This window comes from Cuculus canorus, chromosome 4, assembly GCF_017976375.1.
Source record: "Cuculus canorus isolate bCucCan1 chromosome 4, bCucCan1.pri, whole genome shotgun sequence".
NCBI lineage: Eukaryota > Metazoa > Chordata > Aves > Cuculiformes > Cuculidae > Cuculus > Cuculus canorus.
Window position 1 is genome coordinate 26,049,911 of NC_071404.1, and position 27,187 is coordinate 26,077,097.

Here is a 27,187-nt window from a genome sequence, read left to right on the forward strand (position 1 = left end):
TGAGTGGTAGCAGGGGGAAAGTGACTGTGATAGAAGACAGCATGGCAGGGATAAACAAACAGGTGCTGTCAGCCAAATGCTGAAAACTGCAAATGCAGCACAGCAGATGCCCTGATTAAATAAAATGTGAAGTCACAACATTTGTTCAAGTGATTGAAAAAAACCAACATGCTCTTATGATCTCTGACTGATTTTCAGGAGAATTAAAAATAACTAAAGCTCTGGTGTTATTTTTCTTTTAGATTGCAAGGTGTTTTTTTAAGAAAAGAATTAAAAAACTGTTGAATGGGAACAACCATTTTTCAAAATTAGGTTTTTTTCTATGTCTTGTTTCTGAGTGGATATTTTTACCAGCCTGCTCTCAAAGACAGACTGTATATAACAGCAACTTGACCTGTCTTTGAATCTAGTTATATCAAAGAAGAAAACACTAAACTTCTGATAAAGATCTTTTCTACCATCCTCCTCTGTCTTGATAGATGCTGCTGTAAGGGCTCTTCTCATTTGCTCACTCAGCTCACCTCTCAGATCACCCTTTCAGGCATGACAAGCTGTGAAAGTGCACAACCTGCTTTCAGTTGTCAGTAAAAAATCTCCAAACACTCTTCAGCTGCATTAGTATCTGTTGAGAGGTATGAATATGCTTTATGCCATATGCATCATGCCAGGGCTCTCCAATTCCTGCACCATCACCAGGCACCTACATTGCTTTTGCAATGGTGTAAGTCCCGTGATGGATCACAGGCTTCATCTCTGAGCAGCTCTGAAATAATCTGGAGGTTATGCATAGCTGGATGTGCCTACCCATGTTTTACACTCTAGAGAAGGAAGGAATTCCAAGCAGAATTCTCACAATAAATACCATACGGCCTCAAGTCCTCCGTGTAACATTCACTGGTTTGTTAAATGGAGAAAAAGGACAAGCAAACCAAGCAAACCAATGAAATGAATGAAAGCCCTTGAGCAAACAACTAAGAAGATATTTATCCAGAGCAGTCTACTTATGGCTCAGCTCAGATTTGTCTGAAATCTGACCCAGGATTGTGCAACATCCCCAACTATTACCATTATGGTCTGGGGGGAAAAGAAGCTCTGCTCAGAAAATATCCACCAGGACTGACAGATTGCAGAGGAGATGAGGAGGCAGAAAAGCCCTGATGCCAGCAGGATAACTTCACTTCTTAACCAGCCCAGAGGCCTTGCTGATTTAAGGCAAATTTATGAATGCTCACATAGAGAAGATTGACAAAGCAGGTGAAATAGAGTAGAAATAGACGATCTTTTGTTGTTCCACCCATTTGCCCCATGTACAATGTTTTTTTGGTGTTTATTTTTTTTGCTCAGAAATACAGACGTGTTCTGCCCCGTTACACCTTGATGGCATTAGGGTACATTGTGCACCAGTGTCCACTCCAGCCTTATACTCTGTGGGTCTGATGTGCCAGGCCATCAAATCCACGCAGTCCACTCAACCTAACTGTCCCTTTCTTCCACCTAGCTCGAGCCAGGGCCCCTCTAATTCTCCTGGTCATAGTATCCATTACTCAATTCTGGTAAAAAATGAATCAGAAGTCCCTTCAAGTGGACTTCTCTTCTTCTGTATAGGGGCAACTGATACTCACTGGCCAGGGCTCAGCATAAAGGACTGAGTTGTAGCTCTTTGGAAGAGCCACAGCATTTTCCTTTCAAATAGCCTATCACTCCATCAGGGTCCCGTAGCTGTTTGCGAGTGAAGTTCAAAACCACTGGAGGTGAGAAGTTCACTAGATGCCTGCCCATGTTCTCCTACACGCCATGCCACCCACAACTATCCAGCTTTGGGGTAGATCTCTGGGTGGCATTCTTACAATCATTTTTTTTTTTTTTGTAACCCTAAACAAGACCAGAGACACATTCAAGAGACATAGCAATAAGAGCATGCTGGCTTGAACATCCCAAAGATATTCAAAATTCTCAAGAGCTGTTGTAACAAGCCTTAAGGAGAAAGGGAGGGTGAAAGAGTGAGAGAAAGTATGCCCCTCTTTGTTCCCCATAGATTAGGTGAGATTCTTAATAAACTCTGAGAGGTGGCACCTAAGGTATAGACATGACAGCAATACTGCATACAAATAACGGTTTAACCTTATGACCAGTGATGTTATCATATCATATCATATGTCAATATTACACAGTACAGCAAAATTATAATCCTGATCCCTCTCTCTTAGGTGATAAGCAGCACTGCAGGGAATATATAGTGCATATAAGGATTTACATAACACAACCATGTGAACAGAAAAACCAACGTGGTGACCAGCAATTATTTAACTTAAAGAGTCAATGACACATTTGCCTCAACATGCTGTGGTCAGAGCCGTCGTTATCTCAGCCCTTTGATCCTCACGTTGGATGTCAAAAAGGACTGCTGTGGTTTAGTCCAAGCAACCACTCAGCCACTCATTCACGCCTTCTGCCGAGGCAGGATGGGGAGAAGAAAAAGGTTAAACTCATGGGTTGGGATAAAGACAGTTGACTAGAACAGCAAAAGATGAGAAAAATATTAACAGTAATGCTAGTAAAATAAAAGAACGTACAAAGTGAGTAGTGCACAATGCAGTTGATACCCAACTCATTGCCGAGAAGCTATGCCCCCACCTCCTGGCAACTCCCCCAGTTTATATACTGAGCATGACATCACACGGTATTGAATAGCTCCTTGGCCAGATGGGGTTAGGTGTCCTGGCTGTGCTCCCTCCTAGCATCTTGAGCACTTCCTGCCTTCTCTATGTCAGGCTTGTATGAGAACCTAAAGAAAATTAACTCCATCCCAGCCAGACTCAGAACAGCTTGGTCTTGAACACAAGACTTTCAGGGAGACACACTACAGTGGCAGAAGCTGTGCAGGACCCAGCTTCCTTCATGCAAGCTGTTCCATGCTGCTGTGGGATAAGATCAGGCCTTCCATGACACCAGTTAGGCCTTATTAACTCCCTGCTTATGCTGTTCAAGAAGCTTAAAGATTTTAGCTGTTATGTTGAAGACAAAAAGGAACAGGAGAATTCCTCTTCCCAGTAGAGAATACTAAACTGAGTTGAAGACCAAACTGGTTAATACAAGTTGAACTCTCAACTTCACCTGAAACTATCTTCTTAAAAGCCTCTATTTGTCCCGTTTTGCACAGCAGCAGAGAAATCTCTGATAACCAGAGAATACCCTTTCCCTCTGCTTATAGCTTCTCCTATAACCACCATTATATACATTTTTCCACAATTACTTTACTTGCGCAGTCTCCTTTTGAGAAGGGTAAAGATAAGCAGCTCAACACTGATGTGTGCTCCACCACAGATTTTCCGCTGCCTAATAAGCACAGATGAAAGTTTGTTACAGGTGATAAGGGCTACTGAAATGCTAGCTTGAATTTCGCTGGAAAGAAAAACAGAGACATTAAACTGAAGCTTTTGTCTTAAAAGCAGAGTTTTGGAAACAGCTACAAGAACAATTCTCCTATTTTGTTAACGTTACAAATTCCATTGCTCTGTTTCTGGTAATGTTTCCGGTCCGGAGCAGCAGAGTGACCCCAGGAAAAACCTTAACTGGAGTTTCTAAGGTGCTTGTATTTCGTATTTTGCCTCCCACACCAGTTGCCAGGGCAGCCGTTATAGGGAAAGGAAAACCGTTGAAAAATCTATGACGAGTGTTCAAGGGGCTTAGAGCAAGCCCTGCAACTCTCCAGACAGATGGTGGTTTTAAAAAAAAAAAAAAAAAGCAAGCTGGGCTGATGCTAGAAGTGTGTTTCCATGGGAACAGGGAGGTAGAGATGCTGCCTTGTACTTGACCAAATGGGAAGCAGGTTCAGGATTAGGATTGAGAAAGAAGTGGTCAGATTCCTGCTGTCATTCAGGATGTCTTTTACCCTCCTATGCTGCACTAGCTCTATATTCACATGTCTTTGTGTAGATTTAATTAATTTTAAAAGATGTGTATGCTTGAATGTAAGTGTGTGTATAAAAGTGTGTGTAAGAACACATGAGAATCAAGTGTATAAATCAGAAGTGAATATCCATCTCTGAGTTTAAGACAAGGTATGTGGTGATGGCCTCTGAATCAAATGGTTGCTCTGTGTGCTATAATGCTTACCCCAGCCCATTCCAGATCTTCTAGTTCTCTGAGAGGTGATGCTGAGATCACCAGACAGTAAAATCATACATTTGATACCACACAGTAATAAAAAAAAGAAATAGGATAATTATTTTAAATTGTTAGTCGTCCACTGCCCTGGGAGAATAACTTAATTTATGTCTGATACACATCAGTGTTATTTAAATATTACAAGAATCAGAAAATAGTTTGTGTAAGCACAAGTATTTCAAAACACACTTGTTATTTCTCTTTAGATGTTTGAGATTAGATTGCCATTCATTTAGTTTTCATCTAGTTGCAGTTCTCAGAAAAATCTCTGTAAGCTCATCTCCTGTTTTTAGGCCCTTCATTATTCTAGCAAATTTCAAACAATAAACAAAGACCAAAACAAAAGGTAGAGAACAATAAAGACAAAATCCCAGCATGGAAATAAAGTTAAATATACACATTTATGTGATATATTTATATTTGAAGAGTTAGTGTTTTTTCCCCTTTGACTAAGTTATAACAATAAACAAGATTCAAAATCCAAAGTTTTGAAACGAAGTTTTTTCATACCTAAAATAAGGGCATGTTGAAAACTAGATCCTACACTTTGCTTCTTGTCAAAATTTGTTGAAAACTAATTACAAGCTGAAAGTGTGACCTGTTGTGACCCCTCTCAAAAAAAAAAACCAAACCCATCAGTAGTAGGGGTTAATGTTTGCATACCTCCGTTTCCAGCACACAGATATCTGTGCTTGAATAAATCTCAACAAGCCCAAGTAGCTTGTGCTCATCATTCAAAAGCTTAAGAACGGAGATTTTTAGGACTCAGCTTTAAAAAGGCCTTGTGAAAAAAAACTTCTTCCCTGTTTCTAGAAAATTCTATGCTTCATCTTAGGCTGAAGTGCATCTGTTTGAGCTAGGACCACTCACAGGACATCATTTAGGAATGCAAGTCTCTCTGGGACAGAGTTCGTCCTCTTTCCCTGCATGAAGAGAGAAAAACAAATGAGTATTCGAGTGCAGTGTTTTTTAAATACACCTCGATGCCTGCTTTGTTTTTGAAAGAAGAAAAACGTTGTGAAGTGCTGCGCTGACCCTCGCACAGTTTTGGAAGGCCACTCTCACCCCTTAGCAAGACGAGGAGATACCTGCAGAGTGTCAGAGGCAGCAGCCCCGCGGCCCCAGGCAGCGGGTGAGGGTCGGGGCAGGGGCTTCTCGGCTGCTTCGTGCCATAACATTAATTAATCAGGTGTTTAATGCAACAGCCGCAACCAACAACTCCCCGCGATGCCCGGGTGGCTCGGAGCCCTCCACGGGCTGCGGGGTGGGAGGGATCGCTTGCTCCCCGAAGCGGGGTGCGCTGCCACCCCCCCCCCCCCCCAACTCTGGGGTGCCCTGCCACCACTGCCCCCTACCCTCCATCCTGAGGGTGCCCTGCCACCACTGCCACCTCCTCCCCCCAACTCTGGGGTGCCCTGCCACCACTGCCACTTCCCCCCCCCAACTCTGGGGTGCCCTGCCACCACTGCCACCCCCACCCCCCCAACCCGGGGATGCCCTGCCACCATTGTCCCCTACCCTCCACCCTGAGGGTGCCCTACCACCACTGCTTCTCTCCCCCCAACCAGGGGTGTCCTGCCACCACTGCCCCCTACCCTCCACCCTGAGGGTGCCCTGCCACCACTGTCACCTCCCCGCCAACACAGGGGTGGCCTGCCACCACTGTCCCCAAACTCGGGGGTGCCATGCCACCATCGCCCCCTACCCTCCACCCTGAGGGTGCCCTACCACCACTGCCACTCCCCCTCCCCCCTCCCCCCCCCCAACTCGGGGTGCCCTGCCACTGCTGCCCCACCACGCCGGGGGTTTTCTGCCACCACTGACCCCAAGCTGGGGATGCCCTGCCACCACTCCCCCCAACCCGGGGGTTTCCTGCCACCACTCCCCACCCCCCCCAGCAGTGCCCTGCCACCGTTCCCCCCTAACCCGGGGTGCCCTGCCACCGCCCCCCACCCGGAGTGCCCGGCGCCACCGCCACCGCCCCACCCCCGGCCGCAGCGCCGCCTGTGATGCGATGCTCGCGGCAGGGAGGCGGCGGCGCGGGCATTTGCATGGGCTGAAGGCAAAGCAGCTTCGCCCGTCTGTTTTATTTTTAGCTGGCAGCCGAGGGTAGCGCAGCTCCGCTCCGCCGGCGGGGCGGGCCGGGCGAGGGAGGACTGAGCCGGCGGGGCGGGCGCACGGGGCACCGGCCGAGAGAGGTGACGGCGGGGCTGCGGAGCGGCTGCTGCCGGGGCCCTGCAGATGGCCAGCGCCGGGCTGGAGCTGGGAGAGGTGCAGCCTCCCCCGGAGCCCCCCCAGCCCGAGCTGGCCTTCACCGAGGCTCAGAAGTGGATCGAGGTAAGACCGCGGGCTGGGCTGCGGGCGCCCGACCCCTATCGAGGACCCGGCGTCCTTCCCCTGTCTCGCCGCGGGGACGTTTTATTCCACGCTGAGCTCCGTCCCGGCTCCCCCACCCCGGCTCTTTCCTCGCCTCAGGGAACGCGGCATCCCCGGCGAGGACCACGGCGCCTTCGGATGGGCTTTTATCCTCGCCCCCCCCCCCCCCCGCCCCACGCATCTCTTCCAAACTTAATCTCTTAATCGCATTTCTCCTCCCCGCCCCCGGGGCCGGGATGAGCCGGGCGGCTGTAAACAGGAGCCGCGCAGGTGCGCGGAGCGGGGCTCGCAGCCGCGGTGTGGCGGGACCCCTGCCCGCACAGCGGGGAGGCGGTGGGTCGCCGGAGGGGTCCTGGGGGGTGGCGACTCGGCAGCCCCTTCTTCCATCGCTCAGCCGAGCCGGGGAGAGACGATCCGTCTCGCTCTGCAGGCAGGGCAGAAAAAAATAGGTCTGCCTGCTCGTGTCATAAAATGCAAAGACGTGTGAAACTTAATAGTTAAATATTTTGACGTTTAACAATAGGGACGCTTTAAATAGCTCTTTGTCTGATTGCCGGTACAGAACGCGTGAAGGTGATATAAACCCAGATACCAGGGTAACAGCTCCCTTCAGCTGCGGGCTTTGGATTTAATCTCCAGCTTTTAGTAAGCCTCAGTGGATTCTGTTTTCCGACAGTGGTTAGGCAAATTGTTGTTAAAATCGTCGTGACCTGAAGATTCCCTGAATCCCTGAGAATTTCTGACTGTAATGGTTCACTCCGGTATCAGCCGGAAAGGTAATGCTGTGTCAGACTTCAGGGAATTGGCACTGACACAGTAAGCTAGCTGGTGGAGGACCAGAGGCAGAAGGACATTGAGGAACATGAGAAGAAGGGCTTTTGCAGCAGGGAAGGGTGAGTGTGTAGTCTGGAAGAGGAAAAGTGAAGTGTGTGTAAACATCTTTTCTCCTGGGAGGGTGAAAATGGTGGTTTCTATAGAGCCTTCTGTAGAATAGAGGACCAAGAGAGAGGCACATGACTCTGTTGTACATATGGTACATGAAATACCTTGTGACCGTGAGTTCTGCTGACTGCTAATGAAGGCAAGAACTCAACGGCAAAGCAGTTCTCTGTAGGTAACGGAGCTGTCTGCAGCCACTCTAGGCATGATAACAATTAAGGGAATATAAGCCTTCCCATGTAAGAGCAGAAACTTGTGGGTTGGGTGGAAACTTCTCTTTTGGGCAGTTTATTCTGCAGTTCAGTGTGACAGGTCTCACACCTGTGCTTGTGTGACCCAGGGCCTAGTGTGCAGAGCAGAAGGGCTTCTAACTCCTCGTGCCCGCCATTCAGGCCCAAGAGGTAAGAAGGAAGCTGTCTGTAACTTCTTGTGCTTCCTCCTTCACATTTAAAATCTCCTTGATGCACAGGACCTGGGGCATTCCCATAGCTGTGGTGCGAGAGGAAAGCATCTGCCTTTCCAGCAATACCCAGAGTGGATACTCTACTAACAGAAAGGAGAAACTGCCAGTGAAGCAAATGTGACTTAGTTTGCCTAACACATACTTCCTTTTAGTCGTGTTTTGGCTTAAGCTCTGGAGTATCAGGGTTATCTCTTCAAAAATCTTCTCAGCATTTACCATTCTAAGTCTAGGTGATTTAGACTGCATGAATTACGTGGAACTTGACGTGTTAGTGCAAAGTTATTGAAAAGCAGTGTCAGTCGAGTAAAGAAATAAAATAAAAAATTGAGGAATGTTATAGGTGTCAACATTTAGTGTGCCAGGCCCTACTGATATGGGTGAAAGCCAGAAACGGGAGTCATGCTATGTCTGGCTAGTAGGTCCATCTACTTCAGCTGGCTCTATAGTTGTCTCCCATCAATTTATTCTTTGGCCTAAAGACCTTAGCAGATGCCCAGTACATTGTCATCCAGCTCGCTTTTGACCATTTCAAATGACATTTCCCTCAAATGAAAAATGAAAGAAATTGTTATGGTTATGAGCAGGACTGGTGGACCTCCTGGCATGGAGAAGACAGGCTAGTGAGGATTTTAGTGGTGTAAGACAACTTGTCTTAGGATGTAAAATAGTGCCACACAAAGAAATTAAAGCAGAAATGGACAGATTGAAAACTCTCAAGCTTGCTGTGTCTTTTATATTTCTAATGATTAAGTTGTGTGACTCGCTAGTTGGATTCTCATCTGGTTTAAATCCTCATGTGAGTGCTGTCACCATTGTGTAGCGCTGACGGGAATCCATCCTGTGGTCTGCAATGCATTTCTCCTCTGGTGGGGCTGGGAAGGGAGGCTGTTTTCTTTTTACAGATGGAGAGCCAAGGCATGAAGTGGTGAATTTCTAGATCTGCAAGGACTGAGGTACTTTAATTTCTCTAGTCCAGAGGTCTTAAGGGGTCTCATTTTTACTCCTTGGGTCTGTGACCTTTCACCAGAGCAGGTCTTTTGGGTGCCAGAAGTCTTCTTTTTCCTCTGTTAGTGTTACTGTAATCTGGACAGTGCAGCATAGGGGAGTCTAAGTTAAAATGTGGTTTGGGTGGATTCTCATAATCCTCTTGTTGCACCCTGGGGCTCTGAACAAGTAGCTCTAAGATGTTCCCCTGAGTGGGGAGAAGGGTCAGAGCTCTGTCTCTTACTGCAAAGGCTGTTTATATATTTGTGTTTTGTAAAGAGAGTATTTCAAGAGGTGATAGGTTTGTTGTCGTCTGTATGTTGAAGAAGGTGGGATTTTGGAGTTCTGTGGATTTCTAATTTGATTGTGAGTTACTTTGAGTAGGAAACCAGAGTGCAGCCTTGCTTAATTTTGCATAAATATCAGCTCTGTGTAACAGTAAACGAGTCCTATTATTTTAGTTTAGCCTGGCATGTGCCACTTAAGTGAAGAAGGCCCTCTTAATGATAAAATGAACCATATTAGTAGCACTCGGAGGAATTAAAATAAAGGCACTGAATAAAAAAACCCCAAAACTGTGAAAGGGCTACGTCAATCTGCATTATTAAAGGTGTGGTATCTCATTTCAATTAATACATTCTTTCAGTGAAACTGAGATGCATCAGCATTGTAGAGCCTGGTAGGTTACTGCAGCAAAATAACACAGCTAATGTAATCTAATGACCTGTAATTTTAAAATGTCAGGGTTCCCTGTATGTGTGTTTGAACTAAAATAACTGATGGTTGAAGGAACATCTGTATAAACAGTTATCCTTGCTGTAAAGATTCAGAAGAATAATGCAGTAATAAAGTGTGTTTAATACCAGTGTAACTCCTAAGGGTATTGTTATCTCCTCATCGCACCTCCTGGCCTTGCCTCATTAATATGCTCCCTCATCATTGTTGAGGCTTGGTTCAATTAGCGATGGCTTTTCCGTACACTTATATTCCTTAGAAACTTTACCAGTTGATTAGAGTGCTTCCTTTATAGTCGTATGCTAATAATAAGCAAGTTGTATTTTTCTGTCCCCTATGGTCAGCACTTGACATTGCCATTCCCTCTATTTGTGTATAGGCTAAACTCCATCCATTTCCAGTGTCTGCTACTTTTCTCCTATGTATATTCCCCTTGAGAATTCTTGTGTTAAGGAGAAGCTTGCCAGCCAGAGGGGTTTGTTTAGGGTGTGGGGGTTATTTTCTTTTTCTGCTTCTAGCACACCACTTACCAGTGTTCCATTTGTGTATTGAAGGGGGCAGTTTTAAGTTGGCATCAGTGGGATGTTTCTAGGAGAAGTGATGGGGCCAAGTGCATTCCTTAGTGCTTGTGGACATGTCTCATCGTACAGCAGAATTGCCACGGCGCTTCTGCCCTGCTATCTCTGTCGAAGAATATCAGGGGCATAAAAACAGGGAAGTGACTCAGGAAAATAAACTGTGTGACTGTATTGTGCCAGGAGTTTGGAAACAAGGTTTCTTTAGGGTATATCTTTCTGTGGATGAAATGAGAGAGAGATGAAGCTTGTGGCTCCCATGGCAAAAAAACCCATAACTTCAAAGCAAATGATGATATTTCATTGACATAATCTTTTCTAATTGGTGAAGACTTGATTGGCATATCTACTGCAGGGGCTTGAACTTGAGGAATACACAAGTTTATTTATATGACCTTCAAAATGTATGACATTTGAGGAACTGCAGAGATAAAGCTCTTCTGATGATAAGTATTGGGTAAGCTGACTGATTCACTGAGTATACAAGGAACCTGTATCCTGCTGGAGTGTTTCTGTTTCAAAATATGTGTTGACATCTACTCTTCCTTTGCTGCGAAGCTGATTTTAAGATCCTTGAATAGGGACTCTGATTCCTTTGAACACTGATACAGTTCCTAGAATGATGGTGCTCTTAGCCAAACTGGGACCTTCTGGTGCCGCTGCAGTCTTGCCATTATTTGGGTAGGAATGGACCAAATCCAACAAATATTTTCTCCACCCAGCAGTTCCAGAGGAGTTAGTCTGACTGCCTGCGAGAGTCCATGCAGAATGATGCACTAAGCTTTAAGACTGTGTGGTTCTAGTAATCAAATATCATAGGAAAGTTGTTGAGTTAGGCTCCTAGCAGTGCCTGCAGTTCAAATTCCTCAATGTTTAGCCTTACTTCCTGTTTTTCTCTTCTGCTAGAGGAGTGTCCTCCGTATATACTTTACATAATGCACTGGGAATTAATTTATTACAGTAAGCAAGCGTATTCTCAGCTTAGAAGGAAACCTATGCAAATGGTATGGACAAGTTGTCTGACTTGAGGACAGCGGAAGTTAGGCCAGATGACTCCTTCCCACACTATTAGGCAACCATGAACAGTCAAAAGGTATGTGGCTGGCTGCTGCTCCTAGATGAATGCGAATGCAGAATAAGTTTGCTGTGGTTATAGTGTCTGGACTTGGAAAGGAATTCTTCACTGCTATCTTTACATCTCCTTCTTTAGGGGCTGCAGTCAGGGCAGATGGGATGCTCTTCGTTCTGGCTGCGTTAGTCATTCAGTGGAATGGAAAATAAATTGATCTAAACCAGGTAGAAGAGGACAGTCAAACTTTCTAACCTTATCAGACTACCACCTTCTAGAAATTTTTTCCTCTCCCAGTTGCCTGGCAGCTGACCTCCTGTCCTGTATACATGAACCCAATTCCCTTGTCATGAGATCCCTTTAAGCCATGTTACAAGTAGTGCTTGGCACAGCAGTGGAAATAATCAGAACAACAATACTATTGATAAAGGGATAATGTCAGGAAATGCAGGACTGAGCTGTTAATTGTCTTAAAACTGAATTAATTTCTCTTTTCAGTACTAAAATTTTAAAATAGGTAAGAGATCTGCCCTTAGCACTAGAGTCTGGAATGCCATTGTGCAATTGATGGTGAAGATCAGTTAAAGCAGCTATGTAACCTCATTGCACTTGTTCTGCTAATTTTAACTAGGTTTTAAAATATTGTTTTAAAGGAAAATATTAGTCCTCTGGAAAGGAAGATGGAATGTTTTGCGCGTATAGAGAGTAAATAGCAGATTGATGCAGCAGAGTTGTTTTCTACCTTCTAAAATGTGTTGGCTGATCTGGGAAGTGGTATTTTACTACAGGTTATCAAACGAAAAAGTTTTTCGTCTAGAAACTTTTCATCCATGACTGAATATTTTTGTGTGTTGGTTTTTTTCAAACATCCCAGCAAGCACAGTTTTGGAACAATGTTAAAGAAAAAGCAAGATTTTAAGGGGTGGAAGTGTCATGTAAAAGGGCAGCTGCGTAGAGGGAAGGTTTGAACGTTTTTGCATGCAGGCCCTGAAGATGTAAGCTTTCCTTCCTTCCTTCCTTCCTTCCTTCCTTCTCTTTCCAATATATTATTTAAAGAGGAAAGTACTGTCTTTCCTAGCTCCACTCAGTCCGTTGGATCACAATGACTACAACAGTTACTATGGCACCAATAACATAACATCAAAATTGATAGCTGAAACTTCTCTGAGCTATGTTAATCGCTTTCTCAGGTGAAAGGGCTGAAGTGTGTGTCCTCCAGACAGCCTTCTAGGAATGCAAAGAACTATAGCATGTGCCAGCTTCAAATGAAAACACCCTGCATTTTACTGCCTTTTATTTTATAAACAGAATAAATGTGTACCCTGCTGTGCCTGGGACAGGGTGGGAAATGACTGCTAGAGCAGCAGCTCTGCTGGAAAGGCCTTGGAGGGACCTGCAGGACAACAGGCTCACTATGAGTCTGCAGTGTCCTGGCGGGAGGAGGGGTTGGCACTTTGTGGTTATTCTGAAACCAGTAGATTGTTGGAAGTGTTTGTTTGCTTCTGCTTGCTATGCCACACCTGAAATACTGCATCCAGTTTTGGGGCTCAGAGTATGGAAGGGACATTAAGCTGGAGGGAGCTGAGCAGAGAGCTTCCAGGCTGGTTGGGCTGGAGGACTTGCCCTGAGAAGAGAGGGTGATGGAGCTGGGCTTTTTTAGCCTGATGGAGAAGCAGCTTTGGGGAACATAGGAGTAGTCCCCAGTACCTATGGGATATTTTTCTGAGAAGACAGAGCCAGGTGCTTCACAGAGCTATGTGGCAGGAAGGTGAGATGCTTGTCATAAACTAAAACAGGAGAGGTTGTGACTTGGCATAAGGACAAATTTCATCACCACAAGGTCAGCTGAACACTGATGTAGGTTGCCTGGAAAGGCTGGGAGATCACCATCCCTGAAAGGCTTCATGTGTAAGTGGATAGAGTTTGAAAGAGCCTGGTTGGACTTGAGAGCTGCCCTTGCGCAGAACAGGAGGTTGGACTATAGGTACCCCTGAGGTCCCTACCTGCCTGAATTATTCTCTGCAGCTGTGACTTCTTGACAGGGGTGAGTGAGTATCCCTTAATTTTATATTTATTGCTACTTTACTGTTTGTTTATATGATTGTAGTGCTTACTTAAGAGCCTGTTAACATGAACAAGATTCTTCTCTATACAAAACCAAAACTCCAATGGCTTACATCAGACATTTTCAGGATATGCTACTGAATTTCCTTTGTAGAAACTCCTCAAGGCAGTGTAAAATAAGTTCCAATCTAGTTTTGCTAAAACTGTTTTATTTTAGAAAACTGTAAATACATCTGATTTTCTTGACTTGATGAGATTTTTGTTGTTGTTTAATTCATTGTGCACTGCTATAATTGACCAATAAGGAATTGAAATTATTTCCCTTGCTTTTCAGATCTTGAAGATGATGTGCAGGCTTAATAATTGACAATTTAGGTCATAAATCCTTAATTGTTTTTTGTTTGTGGTATTAGTTGGTTATAAGAATCTTCTACCTTGATAGTCACTCCTCTCAGTTCTATTAGAACTTGACTACTGTTAGCTATGTTTTATGGTTTGTTTATATATATAATGGTTATTGCTAGTAATCCTTACCTGGGCAGAACGTCTAGCCTAACAGTAGAGCGAAATCTAGAATTTGCATATGATGTTAAAATTGACTGAAAATAATCTAGTGATTTCTTGCTTGACGAGGAGAGGAGAAAATTTACTTCATTTGCCCATTTGAGGAAAAACTCTATTTTGCTGGTTTCTGCTCTTTTGAGGTCTCATGCCTAGTATTAAAGACAGCCTGATTTTGAAATCAACTTTGACAAGCTAGGGTTTTGAAAAATAATGTTACCGTGGCTTGTTGGCTCTGGCATCATTGTCAGTGATTCACAGAGCACTTCACAGCCTACGGAGCAGAGCGGTGAAGGCAGGGGAAGCAATTATTTAATTCTGCTTTGTACGGATGAATGTAAGGTAAGAGGGAAATGCTCTCCATTAATCTCTCCTTCACAGACTTTCTCCCATGATCATGGTTAGCACTGGAAAAAAGACAGGGATTTTTGCACTATGTGATCACACAGCAAATTTTAGGAACAGCATAAAAGAAAGGAAAAAAATTCTGTGATGTCTTTTCACTATCCTATTCCAACCTCCAAAATCTCACTACCTCCATCTGACTTTTCCAGTGGCATCAGGAGAATCCCAGCACTCTGGTTATCTACAAACTATAAGGAAAGTGTGCATACTCAGCACAGTGCAAAACATGAATCTTCCTGCTGAGACTGTAAATGCCTCCCTGAGACTGAAAATGCCTCCCCTGTTGTCTCCTTTCCTGTAGATGTTGGTAGATCTCAATAAAGTATTGCAATCACGAGCAATAAAGTATCATTGAAAAGATAAATTAGACTGTTGCCTGCCTTCTGTTCCTCATGTCAAACCTAGCGCAGATTTGGGTTTTTCTTACCAACAGTGAGGAGATGAAATCTGTAAAAAGGTAAGTACATGAGTTCCCAAAATTTGTTTTAGATCTGATAGACCTAGCAAAAGTGTAGGTGAAGGACTATACATAAAGTATTGATAATGCTTGATAGCACTGCATTGTGTGAAATCCCTTACACAGGATGGAACTCCTGGAAAAAGCTGTGGACCAAAGATGAAGAAAAGCAAGATGAGGAGAAGGCTGAGGTACTCAACAACTTTTTTGCCTCAGTCTTCACTGACAGCTCTCCTCACCCCTCCTGGGTCAATGGGCAACAAGATGGTGACCAGGGGATAGAAAGCCTCTCCCACTGTAGGATCAGAGGAGGATCAGGCTCATGACCACCTGAGGAACCTAAACATATATAAGTCTATGGGACCTGATGAGATGCATCCCAGAGTCCAGAGGGAATTGGGTGATGTAGTTGCCAAGCCACTCTCCATAATACTTGAAAAGTCATGACAACCAGGAAATGAATGGAAGAAGACTGGTGACTGGAAGAAGGGTAACATTGTGCCCATTTTTAAAAAGGGTAGACAAGGTGACCCTGGGAGCTACCGACCTGTCAGCCTCATCTCTGTGCCTGTGAAGATGATGGAACAGATCCTCCTAGAAGCTGTGCTAGAGAACATGGAGGACAGGGAGGTAATTAGTGGCAGCCACCATGGCTTCATGAAGGGCAAGTCCTGCCTGATCAACCTAGTGGCTTTCTATGATGGGGTAACCACAGCAGTGGACACAGGAAAACCAATGGATGTGATCTGTCTGGACACAGGAAAACCAGTGGATGTGATCTGTCTGGACTTCCGTAAAGCCTTTGACACGATCCCCACAACATCCTTCTCTCTAAATTGGCAAGATGTGGATTTGATAGGTGGACTGTTTGGTGGATAAGAAACTGGTTGGATGGTCGTATTCAGAGAGTAGTGGTCAAGGGCTGGATGTCCAGACTGAGATCCGTGACAAGTGGTGTCCCTCAGGGGTCCACAGTGGGAGCAGTGCTGTTTGATAGCTTTATCAGTGATATCAACACCAAGATTGAGTGCACCTTCAGCAAGTTTGCAGATGACACCAAGACGAGTGGTGTAGTTGTGACACCGCAAGGACGGAATGTCGTCCAGAACGACCTGGACAAGCTGGAGAAGTGGGCCTGTGTGAACCTCATGAGGTTCAAGAAGGCCAACTGCAAGGTCCTGCACCTGGGTCGGAGCAATCCATGGTTTCAGTACCAGGATGGGGGATGATGTGATTGGGAGCAGCCCTGCAGAGAAGGACTTGGGGGTGCAGATTGATGAGAATCTCAACACTAGCTGGCAGTGTGTGCTCGCAGCCCAGAAGGTCAACCATATCCTGGGCTGCATCAAAAGAAGCACGGCCAGCAGGTCAAGGGAAGTGATTCTGCCCCTCTATTCCTCTCTTGTGAGACGTCACCTGGAGTATTGTGTCCAGTTCTGGAATCCTCAACGTAAAGAAGGAGATGGACCTATTGAAATGGTCCAGAGGAGGGCTACAAGGATGATCAGAGGGCTGGAGCACCTCCCATATGAGGACAGGCTGAGACAGTTTGAGTTGTTCAGCCTGGAGAAGAGAAGGCTCAGAGGAGACATTATAGTGACCTTCCAGTACCTGAAGGGGCTACAAGAAAGCTGGGGAGGGACTTTTTAGATAAACTTGTAGTGATAGGACTGGAGTAATGTGTATAAACTGGAGAGGGGCGGATTTAGACTAGACATAAGGAGAGGTTTCTTCCCTATGAGAGTGGTGAGACGCTGGCACAGGTTGCCCAGGGGAGTTGTGGATGCCCTATCCCTGAAGTGTTCAAGGCCAGGTTGGATGGGGCCTTGGGCAGTGTGATCTAGTGGGACGTTTCCCTGCCCATGGCAGGGGCTTTGGAATTTGATGATCTTTGAGGTTCCTTGCAATCCAAACTATTCTATGAAAAGTGTATCTTCCAGTATTGGAACTTGCCATTTGCAGAGCAGCATAAAAAAACTCCACATGACCTTTCCACTAAAACCAGAAGGCAAAGAAACTCAGATCAATTTGTACTTCAGCAGCAGGCCACAGACTGGCACAAATCTTTGTAACCTTTACTCTGACTTGAGAAGCCCAGTCTTGCTTTTTGCGTAAGTGGAGGCTGATGCCCATAAATAACCGATTTCAATTGGAAGCAGAGTGGTTGTATGGCTACAGAGGACGGTAGGCTGAGGTTAAAATCTCTTTGTGGTGCTTTGTTCTGCAAGATTTGTTTTCCGTGAAATGAGCAGGGCTGTGTTATGCTGTTCTGTCACTGTAGAAGGTTGTGTCTCTGGTGGAATTTAAAGGTTTTCCTACAACGCCTTCAAACAAATGTAACCCCCAAATCCAAACCTACTGGAAGGCTGCTATAGGTCTGTCCAGAGCCTTCTCTTCTTTGAACAACCCAATTCCCTCATCTTGTCCTCATATGGGAGGTGCTTCAGTGCTCTGATCATCTTTGTGGCCCTCCTCTGGATTTGCTGTAACAACTCCATGGCCTTCCTGTGCTGAGGTCTCCAGAACTGAACCCAGGACTCCAGGTGAGGTCTTCCAAGGAGCATAGAGGGGCAGAATCACCTCCTTTGACCTGCTGGCCACACTTCTTTTGATGCAGCCCAGGATATGGTTGGCTCTCTGGGCTGCAAGCACACGTTGCTGGCTCATGTTGAGCTTCTCATCCACCAGCAACCCGAAGTCCTTCTGTTCAAGGCTGTTCTTAAATTGTGGAAGTCATAATGATTTAATTTGTTGAGTATCAGTGATGCATGTTTTATATCTGATGTGGATGTATTGGGTACTCCCCTCCATTTCCCCGCAGGCAAATTCTGAAAACCCTTTGTCCAAATGCCTGCTTTACTACTCTAGAATTCTTAAATGAGAGATTTTTCTTCAGTCTTATGTCAGAGAAAGGAAGTCACAGGAAAAACTTCAGTCTTATGTCAGAGAAAGGAAGTCTGAGGAAAAACACTGAAGTCCCTCCCCCCGCATTTTTTTTTTGCATAATTCTTTGTTTTAAATATTGTTAACTGTTTTCTTTTGTCACCATTTTTCTTGCATTTTCTTTTTTTTTTTCCAATTTAAAAAGGACTCATGGTGTGTTAGCTGAAGTCTGCTATTTGGCAGTGGGCATTTTTGGACTGGATTTGGGGAAAGGGAGGAAGGAATGAGGAATGAGGAATGAGGAGAGGCAGAAATGACAGTCTCATCTCTGTCAGACTGATGTGGGCAGGGGTGCCCAATGTGCCAGGGCGTTAAGCATTGAATCCCTTGGCCCTGTGTCTGTGCAATTGTTGTGACTCACTTTAGTGGGCTGACTTGCATGGATTGTTGCAACAAAAAAATCTGGAAATTTTTTTTCATTCCAGAAGCATAACTGTAAATATGTAATGCAAACAGAAAAAAAAAAAAGCCTAAAACTACATAAGTGCTTTTTCTATCTATCATTTTCGTGGTTCTGATGAACTTTTTTGAAGTTGTGGTTTGGAAAAAGGGAAGCCCTGATTTGGGAGCACGTATGTGAGGTATCTGTCTTGTGCCAGTGTTTGGATCAATTAAAGATAGCCAAGAAAATAAACTGTTTTCCTTAAAAAAATATATTGGCAAGAAAAAGGAGCTGTCAGAGTCGATGAGTCATAAAGGTGACTCTCTTCTGATTTGAAAGAAATTATATAAAAGCTTAGCCTAACATTCTACCCCTCGCAAAACCAATTTTTATTTCAATGAGGGGGCCTTCAGTTTTGGAACAACATGAAAAAACTCATAAATCATCAAAGTTCAAGCAACTCAAATGATCATTTATTAGAAACAGCTTGCCTCCTCTAAAGAAAAGCAAAAAAACCCTCAAAATATTTTAATTATGAACATGCAGATCTTCAATCTTGCTAGGGTCTTATTTTCTCTTTCCCTCAGATCAGTGCCATTCTACCCATGTCACTCCTTTGCTGGGGGTGCTGGGCTTGTGGGTGCTTTCTCTCAAGGAGGGTACTTCTGCCTCCTGGAGGTATCGCTGTAGGCAGTACAGCTGTTCTCTTGGGGTGGCTCAGGCACATGGCCACTTTCTGAAGCAGAGATGATGGCTGTTCCGTGATGGTTCCAGCATAGTCGGCTGTTGTGTTGCAGTTCCTGGCATCCGGAGCCTCTTACATTGGCACAGCACAGCTGAGGGTCAAGATACTCCCTGTGAGGAGATGAGTGTAAAGGGAGCAGGATGTTAAAAATAAAGCTGGTGAGGCTGCAAAGTAACTTCACCCCCCTTACTTATCTTTCAATGATTATTTTCTCCCCGGAAGCAGTCCTCAGTTAAATTTGTAGAGGTTCACTTGATACAAAGGCAAACATCAAAATGGCTTTATGCCTGCATCATGTACGAAGGATGCACTGAAGTCAGTGCTAGAGCCTTCTCAGAGTATCCTAAACAAAAGATCCATATTTCCATTTAAAAATGTATCTTGGTAATAAATGCTTTGCTGCTTCATTCCTTTCCATCATTTTGCTTCTTGTGAGTAGCTTCAGGGGAGAAAATGAGCAAAGCTGTTGTAGATAGCTGTGGGATGACTTAATGAAAATTCACAGGGGTAGCTCTGAGGTGACATTCCCATAACATTTAATAGAAAACTTATCTACCAGAGCTTGTGAGATTTTTTTCCTGTTAATTTCTATTCATTGTAGTTTGCTAGTGTCTCTGATGTAGCACTGCTGAATAATAGTTTTAATTCTTTACTTTTTATTTTTGGATTTCAACCAAGACTCTTGAGTGCGTATTCTGGTTGTAGGCAGATCTGGTATTTGTGGTTTTTCCACCGCCCTCAATTTTTGTTAGTTTTTCAGTGTGGCATTTAATTTTCTAGTGCCATACTGAGTTTTCTTTTTCAGTTCAGAATTGTGTAGAGAAAACTAGCATTTCAGCTTCCCACATTAAGGACCTTGAAATCAATAGATCAAAGCTAGAGCAGCCTTCTTGGAAGTGTTGCAGTCTCAAACTGTGTTGAAAGTTTTTGTTTTCTGCCTTTTTCCTGTCTCTTGGTATCTCCCAAGAGAAGGAAGAGCATAAGGGGGATCCCTGTGTAGGGAGAGGGGAGTATCCTGTCGCTGTATGCTTGGGGTACAGGATGGTGTGACTAGGAGGAGCTGACTTCCAGAAGTAGCAGTGGTGACAGGTTCTGTACAGGATGGGGAGCTCCAATTTAAAGCATCAAAATGAGTTTCCTGTGGCTTCAACTGGGCTCCAGTGCACCCAGGAAATAGGTGCTATTGGAAAATCTAAAATTTTTGTACTTTGAGGTGAGGGAGAGTGCTTTTGACTTAGAACTGTGAGAGCATGCAAAGTCTTAAGTGGCTGGTGAAGCAGATGTGGTACAAAAAAGTTGAGATGCCTACACATGTCAAACTCTTGCTGGTACATTGTGTTGAGGAAAAGCTTTCATTTCTTCAACAAAAAGCAAGTTAGAAAAATGGCTCTTCTACAATGTAGGAAGCTTCTGGCAAGGGGAGGTCACTCCAACTGTGTACACACGTCTGGAGGTGTATCATAGCAGATTTCCTTTGGACAATCGCATGAGATGAAAGGAGGTGCTGTCTACAGCTCCTCCACAAGCAGTGTTTAATGGATTGCCATGAAAGTGTCTTGTAAATGACTGACGTCAAAGCCATGTGTATTAGCCCATGTACTTGTCCTGCTCCTCATAGCTGTGATTTCTTCCTGCGGAAGTCTAATGAGGCTGTTGCAGGGGAAGAGCACATTTGGGAGTTTCTAGAGGGTCATAACTATAGCTCTTTCACTCCCAGTGCAGTGACAGATTGTTTGGACTAATATAAGTAGGAGAATCACAGCTTTGTTCTTGTTAATAAAGCAGGATGCCTTTTGCTCAGCAACAGCACATCTGGTTTCAAATCTGACTTTTGACTAGAGGGCTCTGGACCATTTTAATGCTATGGGCAGGGCTGGGTGACTTTGTTGTCTGTAAATGACTGCCCAGTAACCCATCTGTTAATGCAGAGCAGCATAGGTGGCAAAAGGCACTCACTTGATGCCTCTGCCACATGGCTGCTGCCAGCTGTCTGTATTGTATGTGCCCTAAGTACTATAAATATCTTTATGTAGGAGAATGGTTATCACAAGCTCACATAAATAAATTTTGTGCAGTTGTCATCCATCCTCCCTGTATCTGTGTATCCTGGTGCATATAGCTTCAAGGTTTTTCTTCTAAACTTGAAGAGAAAATAAAGTAACGTAGTTGAGAGAAGGGAAGACGTGAGGAGGAGCGGAGTCTGAGCAATGTGCTTCAAGAGATTGCACCCTGTAACAGGCACATCACAGAATATAAGCTAGATCAGGCATTTCTAATCCACTACAAAATATTTTTTTCCTCTGGGAAGTTGTGGTTAGAGTGAGGACTTGAGGCCTGATCCCATTGCAGGGAAGATGCAGCTCATTTTACTGGAGATATTTGATAGCAGTACTGGCTAGACTAAGCTGCTTGGCAGAGCTTAATAGAGCTTCTCTGGTATGTTGTTTCTGTGCAGTTGTTTCTTCAACAGTTCTTCTGTGCTAGATTCTAGTATTCCTTTCTACCTCAGTGGAAAATGAGAAGCAGCAAGTACAGACAGGTACTGATTTGCTGGATCTTCTATTTGGAAGAGAAATCTCTTAAATTCATTCCAGTGTTACTTGAGTGTTTCTGTAGAGAACACTTGCTTCTTTCTTCCTTCTTAACACCCCCCATTTTTAAGGTCAGAAGTGGTGGTGGCTGTGACATCAGCTCCTACTCTGTGCTTTGAGGCTGGGCTGTATGTATTGCTTTCCCACTCTAGGCAGTTGTTCCTCTAGTCGACTTGAACAGCACTTCATCCTGACAGATGTTTTGCTGACATAATTCTCAGTTAGTTATTCATTGGGACTAAGGGCTTTCTGGAGCCAGAACTCTTTGCTGGGAGTGTGCTGTCATTTGGCAGACCCATTAAACTACTAATTCTCTACAGTGATTAAAATTTTTAATTTGCCCTGTATCCTTCATTTTTGGAGTTCCAGCTTAATTGCCTGTAGGCAAAGAGTAAAGACTTATCATAAATACTCTTCTTTTGCTGCCTTTTACCTTCCCCCACAATATTTTCAAGCCCAAACCTTAAGAAACAGGCTTTGTTCAGCGTTGCTTGTTCTTGAGGCATCACAGGTACCATGTCTTGCTTTGGGCTCTGCATACAACCATTCTGTGAACACATAAAGAAGTTCATAAGCAACAAGAAGCTGACTCTCATCATATGCTTGTATTGTTCAGTCCCAGAAGATGATTATTGTAGTTTCCAGATTTGGTCACGTGGGTAGCATGGTCCTGGGAAGAGAGTTCTTGTAATGATGGTGATGATGGTACTAGTGCTAATGCCGTCTGCCAGTGTTGATGGTACAGGTGGTGTCCCTCCAACCTGATGTCCTCCTCTTGTGGAGATGGCAACAGTGGTTCTAGCCAGCACAGTTGGGGTGGATGTAATTAGAGGAGAGTACTTAATGTTTTGGGGACACTTAGTGCTTGCATGGCCATTCTCTCCTCTCTGCTGCTTGGCAGTCATCTGCAAGTACCTTGTGTCTTATGGTTTGAGAGCTCCGGCTTTAAGCTAATGTAAGAGTTCTCCTCTTCTGATTAAAAATAAAGAATCAGTTCTTTTTTGGATCTTTTGGACAAACTAGTGTAGTTTGTCCTGGCACTAGTCCAGGCTGGATGGAGAAGCTTTGCTTCCTTATGCAGGTTGTTTTGCTGATGATGAGCAGGCAAAAGGAAGGACTGTGATTGGGATGCGTGTTCTCATAACACTTGTTTCTTTTCCAAGATGTTTCTCACTGACCTTGCATCTCTTGCATGATGAACAGAATGTTAAGCATATGTATTGGACTCTAATGCTCTGCATCTGACTTGAGCTCTAGTGACACCTATTCACACGTTGTGTCTATAATGTTTAGTGCAATTCTAGAAAGAATTGTGATAACCCCTTAATTTTTATCATACCAATGTTCTTCCCTTAGGCTCATTAATTTGTTCTGATTTATCCTGCTGCCACAGTGCACTGAACGAATTTGATATGCTACTGGTGAGCATATTCTCTCCTGGGCTAACTATGGGCATGAAAGGAGAAAAACAAATGTGGTTTTCATTATTGGAAAGAACAAAGCCGTGAATAAAAGGGCAAAAAGAACTGATGTCCCTTTCAACAGGAAATAAATTTCCAATACTCTGTTAAACCAATGTGTGTTATATTTTTAGACTTAACTGACTTTGCTTTAAGACACTACTAACTTCAAATACCACCCCATTTTAGATTTGGAAGATATTTGGAAAAGCAGGTGTGTGTTCATGCAAAAGAATTCTGTCTCTTGAAGAACAGAATAATGTTAAATTCTATTAAAAAAACCTAATGTCTGCTACAGTCTCTGTAATCAAAAGGTTCATCTTGAATCTGAAGACTATAGAACTGACTAGGTTTTACTAGGTAATTACTGAGAAATAGATTTATTTTTTTTTCTTAAATGGGAAACTCAATTTATATGTCCAGCTTTCTCTCAAAGATCAAAGAATTTAAGTTCCATGCCTTATGTTGGATGCAGAAGGAACAACAGTGACAAGGGATGAAGACAAGGCTGAGGTACTTAATGCCTTCTTTGCCTCAGTCTTTAATAGTAAAGGAAATTGTTCCCCCTGTGTACAAACCCAGGAGTTAGAGGAGCAGAGTGAGGCTCCCATGATCCAAGAGGAGGTGGTTAGAGACTTCCTTGCCCAGCTAGACACCCATAAGTCTATGGGGCTGGATGGGATCCACCCAAAAGTATTGAAGGAGCTGGTGGATGTCCTTTCCATACTCCTTTCCGTCATCTTCCAGTGGTCCTGGCTGACTGGGAAGTTCCACTGGACTGGAGGCTGGCTGATGTTGTGCCCATCTACAAGAAGGGTTGCAGGGAGGATCCGGGGAACTACAGGCCTGTCAGTCTGACCTCAGTGCTGGGGAAAGTCATGGAAGAGGTGATCTTGAGTGCTACCATGAAGCACATGCAAGAGAACCGGATGATCAGGCCCAGTCAACACGGGTTCACGAAAGGCAGGTCTTGCCAAACGAACCTGATTGCCTTCTATGACAAAGTGACTTGACTACTGGATGACGGAAAGGCTGTGGATGTAGTCTTCTTGGAATTCAGTAAAGCCTTTGACACAGTTTCTCACGGCATTCTGGTTCAGAAACTGCCAGCCTCTGGCCTGGACAGGCGCACACTCTCCCGAGTTGAAAACTGGTTGGATGGCCGGGCCCAGAGAGTGGTGTAAAATGGAGTTAACTCCAGCTGGAGGCCAGTTACAAGTGGAATTCCTCAGGGCTCAGTACTGGGTCCAGCTCTGTTCAGTGTCTTTATCAATGGCCTGGATGAAGGCATTGAGTGCACCCTTAGGGAGTTTGCAGATGACACTAAGCTAGGTGGAAGTGTGGATCTGCTGGAGGGTAGGGAGGCTCTACAAAGGGATCTGAACAGGCTGGACCACTGGGCTGAGACCAATGGCATGAGGTTTAACAAGGCCAAATGCCGGGTCCTGCACTTGGGGCACAACAACCCTATGCAGTGCTACGGGACTAGGGGAAGAGTGGCTGGAGAGCTGCACAGAGAAGAAGGACCTTGGGGTGTTGGTTGACAGCCGACTGAACATGAGCCAGCAGTGGGCCCAGGTGGCCAAGAAGGCCAATGGCATCTTGGCTTGTATCAGAAACGGTGTGACCAGCAGGTCCAGGGAGGTTATTCTCCCTCTGTAATCAGCACTGGTGAGACCGCACCTTGAGTACTGTGTTCAGTTCTGGGCCCCTCACTGCAAGAAGGATATTGAGGCTCTGGAGTGTGTCCAGAGAAGAGCAATGAAGCTGGTGGGGGGGCTGGAGAACAAGTCTTATGAGGAGCGGCTGAGACAGCTGGGGTTGTTTAGCCTGGAGAAGAGGAGGCTGAGGGGAGACCTTATTGCTCTCTACAACTACCTGAAAGGAGGTTGTGGAGAGGAGGGAGCTGGTCTCTTCTCCCAAGTGACAGGTGACAGGACAAGAGGGAATGGCCTCAAGTTCCGCCAGGAGAGGTTCAGGCTGGACATCAGGAAAAAATTTTTCACAGAAAGGGTCACTGGGCACTGGAACAGGCTGCCCAGGGAGGTGGTTGGGTCACCTTCCCTGGAGGTGTTTAAAGGACGGGTGGACGAGGTGCTGAGGGGTATGGTTTTAGGGAGTATTAGGAATGGTTGGACTCCATGGCCCAGTGGGTCCCTTCCAACCTCGTGATTCTACGATTCTGTGTTTGTGCTTTCCTGTATTTGGCTATCCCAAGGGTTGGTTTAGGCCCACATAGCAGCCCAAGCAGGTGATCCAGCTAACTTCAGTGGAAGAAGGAGTGGAACATGGCTTTTTGGGCCTTTACAGGCAATTTTTAGTTTAGTTGCAAAAAACATTGCCCTACAAATGCCAAGCCCATCAGTGCGTCAAAGCCCATCATTTTGCTTCCATTTTCATTTTTATAAACTAGCCTATAGAGATCCGTATGTAATACTTCTATTGCCAGTATTGCTTGGAGTTTGACAGACTTTGAAAGCAATCCAGGCTGTACTCAGATATTGCTGAATAAGTCCTCTTTATTTAGTCCCTGATGGGGAGATTTCATAAGTGTGTGTCTTGGAAGACCATATTTTGTGTATTTCCACCATTGGTGGCATCTCATGTCCTTATTGAGTCCAGATGTTTATTAGTTTTGTTCTGTAGCACTCTGATTTTAGGGTAAGTTTTGTAACTTTAGGTAGAGTGACTCCTTATAGTTTCTTGGTGGTTGTTGTTGTTACTATGAGATTATATGCTGACATTTTTACAGAAGACTTATAATTTTGCCTTAGAAATTTAGCATGCCAAGAGCGACTTGGCCTTAGTCAGTTTGTTTTCTTTTGTTGTGGCTTTAAATTAAGGTAGCAAAAGTAAATTCTGTAACCCAAATGAGAAAATAAGTTATTTGCATTTTTAAGTACATTTTTAAAAATCTGCTATGATGGCTTCTAATGCCATAGAGATCAGTTCTTCCGCTGGACTTCTTTTTTTTTTTTTTTTTTTTTTTCCTGTTTTTCATTTGAGCATATAGTTTGTCTGACCATTCATTCTTTTGGCACTTCATTGCTTTGCTTGTGCTTGCAGCATGTGTTAGACTGAACTGCATGTACAAATTTGAAAATGTTAAGTTACCAAGAAGTGTGCTTTATTCTTCCTGGGGAAATCATGTTTACTTAACTTGTACAGTACCCAGCATCTTAGAACCTGATCTTGCTGAAGACTGCTAAGTAAAAGTGAAATAAGAATTATCTGAATAACTGCAAGTGTTTCTGTCTTCAGTCTTGGAGAACGTGATGAAATTTGCAAGGTCAGGCCTGCTAAAAAAGTACAATAGTGTTGTCTCTGCAAGCTCAATTCTCCTTCATGGGCATGCATATTAAATACGTGGTCTCTGCTGTGCTTCTTCTGAGTATCTTTTTAGTGCACAGAATGAATAGTGCAGCTCTTAATGAACAGCTATTCAGTGTTTCACTTTCTCTCTACTGTTCAACATGCAGTCCTATGCTATGTTTATTATGTGCTATTCAAACCAAATCCCAAGAATTCCTTTCTCAGACATTTGTGGCGCTCATCACTAAAGTATCTTTGCAAAAAAGTTCTTTGCAAACACAAGTCTTACTTCATGCCTTCACTATAAGTACCAAGACTGTGGTATGGAGAAAATAGATTAAAGACTGTACATGAATTTGGGAATCTTAAGACCTTGTATTCTTTGCAGTGTACTTAGCATTCTGTAGCATTATAGGGGCACAGCTATGGCTCTTTTCCATGCACTGGGATGCCAGGCACTCATAGCAAATGAGCAACGTGTGACTAGCCGTCAGCTATCAAAAGCTTGATATAAATGACTTGACTGGTAACACAACTGTGTGCAGTGGCACAAGCCAGGAGAGTTTTCAAATCTTAGAGCAAGCCAATGTACCTGGCTGAAATATAAGATCATCTTTTCGGCTTCTTGCAAGTCTTTCCTACTTTTGCTGCCTACATACAAATTATACAGGCTAGGAAATATCATTGTCCTGCCTAAGCTGTTTCTCCCTAAGGCTTTCAATCTCAGTTTACTGTGGTATGAGTGATCTAATGCATTTTTTTGTGTTTTGGTACCAGTTCTTTGTTCATTCTCAAGCAGTTTGCCTTTCTCCTGTCTTCTCACTTCTATCACACTCATACCTTATTTCTCTTGCTGATAGATAATGAACTGCTGTAATTATTAGCACTTTTCTGACTAGCATCGTAGACCTTCTGTCTTCACCTCCCTGGAAAAGGCAATTGAAGACCTTTTCCAGCAC

The 27,187-nt window shown here is 44.2% G+C and overlaps 1 protein-coding gene across 9 annotated transcripts in view; it reads left to right on the forward strand.

The window, feature by feature from the left end:
- Nucleotides 1-6,237: 6,237 nt before the first annotated feature.
- Nucleotides 6,238-27,187, forward strand: part of LIMCH1 (LIM and calponin homology domains 1) — a 187,036-nt gene continuing 166,086 nt past the window's right edge. For 2 of the 9 annotated variants that reach the window (XM_054066299.1, XM_054066301.1), the window contains exon 1: nt 6,243-6,504. In XM_054066299.1, coding sequence (XP_053922274.1) covers nt 6,409-6,504 — 96 coding nt within the window. In that variant the 5' untranslated portion in view covers nt 6,243-6,408. Of the gene's footprint in view, nt 6,505-27,187 lie in introns of all 9 variants that reach the window. The other 7 variants (XM_054066300.1, XM_054066297.1, XM_054066298.1 and 4 more) reach the window with 7 other exon arrangements.